Source organism: Penaeus japonicus, unplaced genomic scaffold, assembly GCF_977035675.1.
Source record: "Penaeus japonicus unplaced genomic scaffold, GWHDUDI00000001_assembly GWHDUDI00000021, whole genome shotgun sequence".
NCBI lineage: Eukaryota > Metazoa > Arthropoda > Malacostraca > Decapoda > Penaeidae > Penaeus > Penaeus japonicus.
The window spans coordinates 33,220,079-33,228,268 of record NW_028234423.1 but is presented as its reverse complement, the minus strand read 5'-3'; the positions used below and the strand labels follow the sequence as shown (position 1 = coordinate 33,228,268).

Below are 8,190 nucleotides of genomic sequence, written 5' to 3'. Positions count from 1 at the left end.
CTTTCCCAATTACAGTCCACCTGCCGACCCGCTCTAACCAAAGAGTCGTCACCGGTGTTCCTCAGTCATTAAAACCAGCTGTCATTTCATAAAACAAGTCAACAGCTCATACTTATTGCGTAATTCACCCCGTCAATAGCTACTCGTCGAGTCCTCGGGTCGTTGTCAGAGTGAGATGAACGACTTGCTTGACACACTTCCAACCCTAGCATCTCTCTCTCTCTCTCTCTCTCTCTCTCTCCGGGTCCGGTAAGGAGGGAGGGAAGGGAGAGGGGGAGGGAGGGTGGATGGATGGGTGGATAAGGGTCGTTTTGCCTCGGCTTGGCGTGGGAAATCGACCTTTAACGTTCGGTTTTCAACGTCGTGTTCCTTATGTTGGGGTTTCCGAGGTGGCGCACGGTACGTGTGTCGGCGGCGACCGTTGAGAGGGGAGATTGAGTCTTATGGAGAGGTGGTATAAGGGTGGGTTTTCTTTCTTTGTTGGTAAGGATGAGAGCAACAAGATGTAGGATTTAATAAGATTGAGATAATGTTGCGGGCAAGAAGGACCTGAGAATCTTGGGGTTAAATGCTCCCCTTTTTGATAATGCCGTCAATTTGTGTGTCAGTAAGATGTCAAATCATCAACATAAATAGAAAAATAGATGAATGAATAGATAAATAGGTGAATAAATAGATAAATAGATGAATAAATAGATAAATAGATTAATAAATAGATAAATAGATGAATAATAGATAAGTAGATGAATGGATAGATAAATGGATGAATAAATAGATAAACAGGTGAATAAATAGATAAATAGATGAATAAATAGATAAATAGATGAATAAATAGATAAATAGATGAATAAATAGATAAATAGATGAATAAATAGATAAATAGATGAATAAATAGATAAATATATGAATAAATAGATAAATAGATGAATAAATAGATTAATAGATTAATAAATAGATAAATAGATGAATAAATAGATAAATATATGAATAAATAGGTAGATAGATGAATAGATAGATAGATAGATGAATAAATAGACAAATAGATGAATAAATAGATAGATAGATGAATAAATAGATCAAATAAAATTAAATAAATAGGTATGTAATTTGACCATTTGAACGCAGAATGTTTCTAAAATTATAAGTTTTACTAAAAAGAAAAGAAAAAATAATCTGAATAAAGAAATGTATGTTCACCCTCCTTATCCCTCCCCCACCCCCCCTCTTCCTCTTTCCTGACGAAATGCATCTGACAAATAAACTCATTACCCTATTGGTGGAGAGAGAAAGAGAGAAAGAGAAAGAGAAAGAGAGAGAGAGATAAAGAGAGAGAGAGAGAGAGAGAGAGAGAGAGAGAGAGAGAGAGAGAGAGAGAGAGAGAGAGAGAGAGAGAGAGAGAGAGAGAGAGAGAGAGAGAGAGAGAGAGAGAAAGAGAGAGAAAGAGAAAGAAAGAAAGAGAGAGAGAGAGAGGGAAAGAGAGAGAGAGAGAGAAAGAGGGAGAGAAAGAGAGATAAAGAGAAAGAAAGAGAAAAAGAAAAAGAAAAAAAAAGAGACGAAGAAAGAGAGAAAAAAAATAAATAAATAAAAAAGAAAGACAAAAAAAAAAAAAAAAAAAAAAACACAGCCTCTATTGACAGGTGTTAAAGCACACATTCCTTTGTCAGTTTGGCATCAAGTGCTTCAGATAACAAATTCCCTTTACCGGGGCTGTCTGTATCATTTGAGACTCTTTATGCAAATATTAGCACCGCATTTGAATTTCTTACGGCCAGCTCCAAAACCTGTGATACTGACGGATCCCTTGGCAATGCTAATAACAAGTATTCTCTTATGATGTAAATATCATAGAAATGTGGCTTGTGTATTTTTTTTTTTTTTTCCTTTTTTTTTTTTTTTTTTTTTGAAGCGTTTTATAATCGTTTTGATAAGGGTTTACATCTGCTTGCTGGTCTGTTTATAGTTTTGTCTGTTTGGGGAGAGATATGTTTATATATATATATATATATATATATAAAGATGGTGAGAGGGAATGAGGGTGGGTGGGTTGAGGGAGGGAGGGATGGAGAGGGAGGGATGGATGGGTGGAGGGAGGGAGGGAGAGGGAGGGAGGGAGGGAGAGGGATGGATAGAGGGAGGGAGGGAGAGGGATGGAGAGAGGGAGGGATGGAGAGGGAGGGATGGGTGGACGGATGGAGAGGGAGGGAGGGAGGGAGGGATGGAGGGAAGGATGGAGGGTGGGAGGGAGGGAGGGAGAGTAAAACAGAGAAAAGAAAGAGAGATTCAGAAAGAAAAGGAAAAAATACACAAGAGAGAAATAAACGAATGAAAGAAAGAAGAAAAACAGAAGAAAAGAGAGGCAGACACAGATACAAAAGAGACTCATTGAGACTAAAATGCCTCGACTGTCAACAACCGGTTAGCATGTTCTTCCCCCGAGACCGAAAACCTGGACTGTTTCCGCGTCTGTAATTGGCTACTCGGTAGCCAATCATCTTTCGGCATTGACAGTTGGTAGTTAACGGCTGATAAAAGAAAGAATTAAGTGCAAAAAGATGTTAAATAAGGGGACTGGGTGAGAGGGAAGGGAAGAGGAGGGGAGAGGGGGAGAGGATAGAAGGAGAGGGGAGCAGGGCGAGGAGGGGAGAGGGGGAGGGAAGAAGGGAGAGGAGAAGGGCGAGGAGGGGAGAAGAGGAGGGGAAAGGGGGAAAGAAGAAGGGAGAGGAGAGAGGGGGAGGGATGAAGAGGAGAAGGGAGAGGGGAGAAGGGAGAGGAGGGAAAAGGATATAGGTGAAGAGGAGAAGAGGGAGAATGAGAGAGCAAGAAGAGGAGGAGCAGAAGAAGAGAGGAAGAAGAGGAAGGAGAGAAGAGGAGGGGGAGTAGAGATAGTACGTGAGACGGGACACAATGTGCATTTGAATCTACTTTGCGAAAAAAAAAGGCTTCAGAGATTTATTGCGTTGTATTTTAAGCGTTGACTTGTCTGATAGCTTATCGTTCAATGCTCTGTGGCTGAACGTTCAAGCATATTTCTGGTTCTTGGTGCAGCTCTTTCTCTCTCTCTCTCTCTTTCGCTCTTTCTCTCTCTTTTTCTCTTACTTTCTTGCTCGCTCGCTCTCTCTGTCTCTGTCTCTCTTTCTCCCTCTGTCTCTGTCTGTCTCTGTCTCTCTTTCTCTCTCTCTCTCTCTCTGTCTCTCTCTCTTTCTCTCTCTCTCTCTCTCTCTCTCCCCATGCCCTCCCTCCCTCTCTCTCTCTCTACTTCTCTCTCTTTCTCTCCCTCCCTATCCCTCCCTCCCAGCCTCCCTCTCCCTCCCTCTTTCTCTCCCTCCCTCCCAGCCTCCCTCTCTCTCCCTCTCTCTCTCTCTCTATCTCTTTCATTATTTATAAACTCGCTTTCGTCGTCTTCTCGCTTCTCCTGTGTCTTGTGAATCATTGCTTCTCTCTTCGAAAGGAGGTGTGATTTATAGTACAGTTCGCAGTCGCTGCCTCGTTCAGAGCGCTGTTGACTACTAAGAGAGCGCTGGCATATATTTTTTTTTCCTTTTTTTTCCCTTTTTTTCTTCTTTTAATCTTTTCCCGTCTTTTGGTATTCTTCTTGGTGGTGGTGTTTTATTTTTGTTATCTATTTCTTTTACATATATACATACGAGAATATAGTCACTTGTGTACGTACAGTTATGTGTGTATGTTGTAGAAGACTAGTGTGTTAGAATATATCTAGGAGAAGAAAGTGTTAGAAGGAAAAGAAGAGAATGAGAGAGAGAGAGAGAGAGAGAGAGAGAGAGAGAGAGAGAGAGAGAGAGAGAGAGAGAGAGAGAGAGAGACAATCCAAAAGAAAAAAGAAAACTAAGACCAAACACCCAAAAACAAAAAAAACAAAAATCAAAATTAAAAACAAAAACATCAGCGACTCACCTGTAGCTTATATCCTCTGGCATAGTCTTCGTAGGTCCACCCGAAGCCGTGTAGGACCTGCAGGACGTCCTCGTGGGTGAGGACCGAGAAGAGGCGGTCGAGCAGGATCTTCAGGCGGATGGGCAGTGCCTGGCACCCGTACAGGATGAGCGAGGCGATGTCCAGCACGAGGGAAGGCTTAACCAGTTCGAGGCCGGATTCCTTCTCCCGCCCGAGCCTCACGTCGCCCAGCCCTACGCCCACGCCCGAGGTCACGGTGGTGTCCCTCAGGCCCACGGCGCCGCCCACGCCCACGCTGCCTCGGTCGCCGGTGCTCATGGACAACGCGGCGCCCAGGCTGGCACCCAGACCGCCCAGCGCCCCGCCGAGGCCGCCTCCGAACACGCTGCGGAATCCCAGTTTCTCCAGTGCTGTCGGGGAAAGAAACAGTTAGTCTTATCTTTATCTTTCTGTCTATCTATCTGGCTATCTATTTATCTATCTGTCGATCTATTTATGTGGCTATCTATCTCTCTATCTGGCTATCTGTCGATCTATTTATGTGATTATCTATCTATCTATGTAGCTATCTCTCTATCTGGCTGGCTATCTCTCTATTTATCTGGCTATCTGTCTATCTATCTATCTGGCTATCTGTCGATCTATCTATCTATCTGGCTATCTGTCTATCTATCTATCTGGCTATCTATCTATCTATCTGGCTATCTATCTATTTATGTGGATATCTATCTATCTATCTGGCTATCTATCTATTTATGTGGCTATCTATCTATCTGGCTGGCTATCTCTCTATTTATCTGGCTATCTGTCTATCTATCTATCTGGCTATCTGTCTATCTATCTATGTGGCTATCTATCTATCTATCTGACTGTCAATCTATCTATTTACGTGGATATCTATCTATCTAACTATCTGCCGATTTATCTATTAATGTGGCTATCTATCTATCTATCTGACTGTCAATCTAACTATTTATGTGGCTATCTATCTATATATCTATCTGGCTATCTATCTGGGCTGTGTGTTTATAGCATCACAGTTTCACAGTTTATCATAATCACCTCATTACTATTACCCCCTCCCCCCTTCCCCCTCCCCCCTTTCTCCCCCCCCTTCTCCCCAAAGCAAACATTTCTTTGTCCAACAGTTCGCGTTTCTCCTTATTCCGCTAACTCAAAGACTTCGGAGTAATTCTCGTTGTCACGGCATGCTTCTCCCCCCCCTCCCCCCTCCCCCCCTTTCCCATCACCGTTGAAGGTATCAACGCTATTTCGTTTGTCTGTGTTTGTTTTTGTTTGTTTGTATTATTGAATGTCTCCTTCCTTCTCTCTCTCTCTCTCTCTCTCTTTCTTCTACTATTTTTTTTTTATCTCGCTCTGTTTCTCTCTCTCTCTCTTTCTCTCTCTCTCTCTCTCTCTCTTTCTTCTACTATTTTTTTTTTATCTCGCTCTGTTTCTCTCTCTCTCTCTTTCTCTCTCTCTCTCTCTCTCACTTTCTCATTCTCTCTCTTTCTCTCTCTCTCTCTTTCTCTCTCTCTCTCTCTCACCCATCCTTCCTCCTTCTCTCTCCCTCCCTCATCTTTTCTACCTCCTACAAGATCATAACAAACTTAAAAATGACCCTCGTTCGTGTTCTTAGCCCAATTTCTTCTCCCCTCCCCTCCCCTCCCCTCCCCTCCCCTCCCCCACCCCCGTTCGTTAAGAAAAATAAATAAAAAAATACAAAGAAATCATTCTGTGACAGACTATAGCACCGGAGCTCACGGAGGCGCTCACATGCCAGAATAAAATTAACTTTATACCCCGCAGAAATTACTGGAAAAGAGCAGTGTCCACATATTTAAATCTCACGGCGATGTTAAGGCGGGGGGAGGGGAGGTGGGGGGAGGGGAAGGGAGGAGGGGGGGAGGGGTGAAGGAGGGAGGAGGGGAGGGTGAAGGAGGGAGGGGGGGAAGGGAGGGGTGAAGGCAGGAAGGTGAAGGCAGGAGGGGGGGAGGGGAGGGGTGAAGGCAGGAAGGGGGGAGGGGAGAGGTGAAGGAGGGAGGAGGGGAGAGGGAAGGGGAGGGGGGATGTTCTTGTTTTGTTATTGTTTGTCTTCTTTCTTTTTTATCTAAATCCTTTTTTTATTTATTAATTTTTATCTTTATCTTTTTCTTTTGTTAAGTGTCGCCGAAATGACGAAAAGAAAAACGGAAATAAACTTAATCCGCGCGTGATCTTCCTTCCTCTTCTTCTTTCTCTTCCTCCTCTTCCTCCTCTTCTTCCTCTTCCCTACTACACCCCCACCAACATCACTATTAACCCACCCTCCCTACCCCCCAACCCCCAACCCTACAACCTCTTTAGCTCTCTACCTCCTCCTCCCCCTCCCCCTCCTGCCCCCCTCCATATATCCCCCCCTACCCACCCACCCACCCACCCCGTACACAAAAAAGGAGGGAAAATCACCCGCCATAACTACACAATTACGCCAATTTATGTGACAATTTCAGCCCGGAGGACAATCGCCTCCTGTGTTGATATAGGAAAGGTAATGATATCACCCCTCCCCCCCTCCCTCCTCCCTGCCCCCCTCCCCCCATCCCTGCCCCCCTACCACCGAATAAAAAACAGAGAGAGAAAAAAAAAGAAAAAGAAAAAAATGTGTTTGTGGCTAGGGCCTTTTTTTCTCTTTTTTTTTCTTTTTTTTTTTCTTTGGTAAAGTTATTAATACTTTTTAATCCTGGAGACTTTAGTGTTTATTGTTTATTCTACGTCACCCACCCCCCTTCCCCCTTCCCTCTCCCTCTCCCTCCACCTCCCTTTCCCTTCCCTCCATCCATCCACCTCCCCCTCCCTCCCCCCTCCCCTCCTCCCCTCCTCCCATTCCTCTTCCCTCCTTCCTCAATCACGCCCCCGCCCCCACCCCCTCAACCTCATCCACTTTTCAATCATTATGCAGTCTAGCATTGCAACCGCCTTTTTGAGATTTCATTTTATACATCATATCATTATCCCTTTTTTTGTCTTCAATTATGTGTTTTACATCCATGGCGCCATCAAGTGAATGATAGAAAGAAAACACGAAATATTAGAAATGTAAACACAAGGGGAGGGAGGGGGGAGGGGAAGTGGGATGGGGGGGAGAGAAGGAGGAGGAGAGGGGGAGGGAGAGGAAGGGAAAGGGAGGAAAGGAGGGTAAGGAGAAGGGAAAGGAGAGAGAGAGAGAGGAAAGACACAAGGGGGAAGGGGAAAGGAAAGAGAGAGAAAGAGAGAGAAAGAAAGATAAAGACGAAAAAGAGAGAAGAGAGAAAATATAAGGAGAAAAAAAAGAAATAAGATGAAAGAAAGAGAGAGAGAGAAAAAAAAAGAGACGGAAGAGGCAAGAGACAAAAGAAGGGAAGAGAAGAGAAGAGAGTAGAGTAGAGGAAGGGAAGGGAGAGGGGAAGGGAAGGGAGGAGGAGGAGGAGGTCAAGAAAGGAGGGGAGGGGATGGGGGGAGGGGGAGGAGGAGGAGGACAAGAGGGAGAAGGGAATGCAACCTCCCTTTTATGTTGGGCAAATAAACACTATTTCTAATGATAGGGAATGATAGGACTCGACGCACCGTGATTGGCTCGGGTAATCTGAGGAACAAGGATCATATTACACAGGTAACCGATCACTGCACACAGGTAACGAGGAGGAGGAGGAGGAGGAGGAGGAGGTGGGGGAGGAGGAGGAGATGGAGGAGGAGGAGGAGGGGGAAAAGGTGGAGGAGGAAGAGGACATGGAGGAGGAGGTGGAGGAGATGGAGGAGGAGGAGGAGGAAGAGGAGGAGGAGGAGGAGGGGGAGGAGGAGGAGGAGGAGGAGGTGGGGGAGGAGAAGGGGATGCAGGAGGAGGAGGAGGAGGAGGAGGAGGTGGAGGAGGCGTAGGGGAGGCGGAGAAGAAGGTGGTGGTGGTTAAGGAGGAGAAGGTAGGGATGGAGGAGAAATAGAAAAATAAAGTCATAATTGATAATAATGATGGGATGATGACGATGATAATAATAATCATCCTTTTGACAATAATTTTAATAATAATAACAACAATAAAAATAACAAAATAAACCATAATAACCATAACAAAATAATAAAAGCAACAATGAAAGTAAGATAAAAAAAAGAAACAAAAAAAAACGAAATATACAAACAAAAGAAAATCTAAAAATCCAAAACAAACAAAGAACAAACAAACAAAAGCCACGAAGACACCTGTAATAATCTCTCAAGATATTTCCTCAAAGACAATACCATGACCCCCCACCCCCCCTTCCCCCC

The 8,190-nt window shown here is 44.3% G+C and overlaps 1 protein-coding gene across 1 annotated transcript in view; it reads right to left on the bottom strand.

Moving 5' to 3' along the window:
- Positions 1-8,190, bottom strand: part of LOC122246760 (zinc finger protein basonuclin-2) — a 146,037-nt gene that overhangs the window by 14,880 nt on the left and 122,967 nt on the right. Inside the window, exon 2 of the mRNA XM_043005514.2 lies at positions 3,913-4,322. Within this exon, the coding sequence (XP_042861448.2) occupies positions 3,913-4,322 (410 nt within the window). The remainder of the gene's footprint in view (positions 1-3,912; positions 4,323-8,190) is intronic.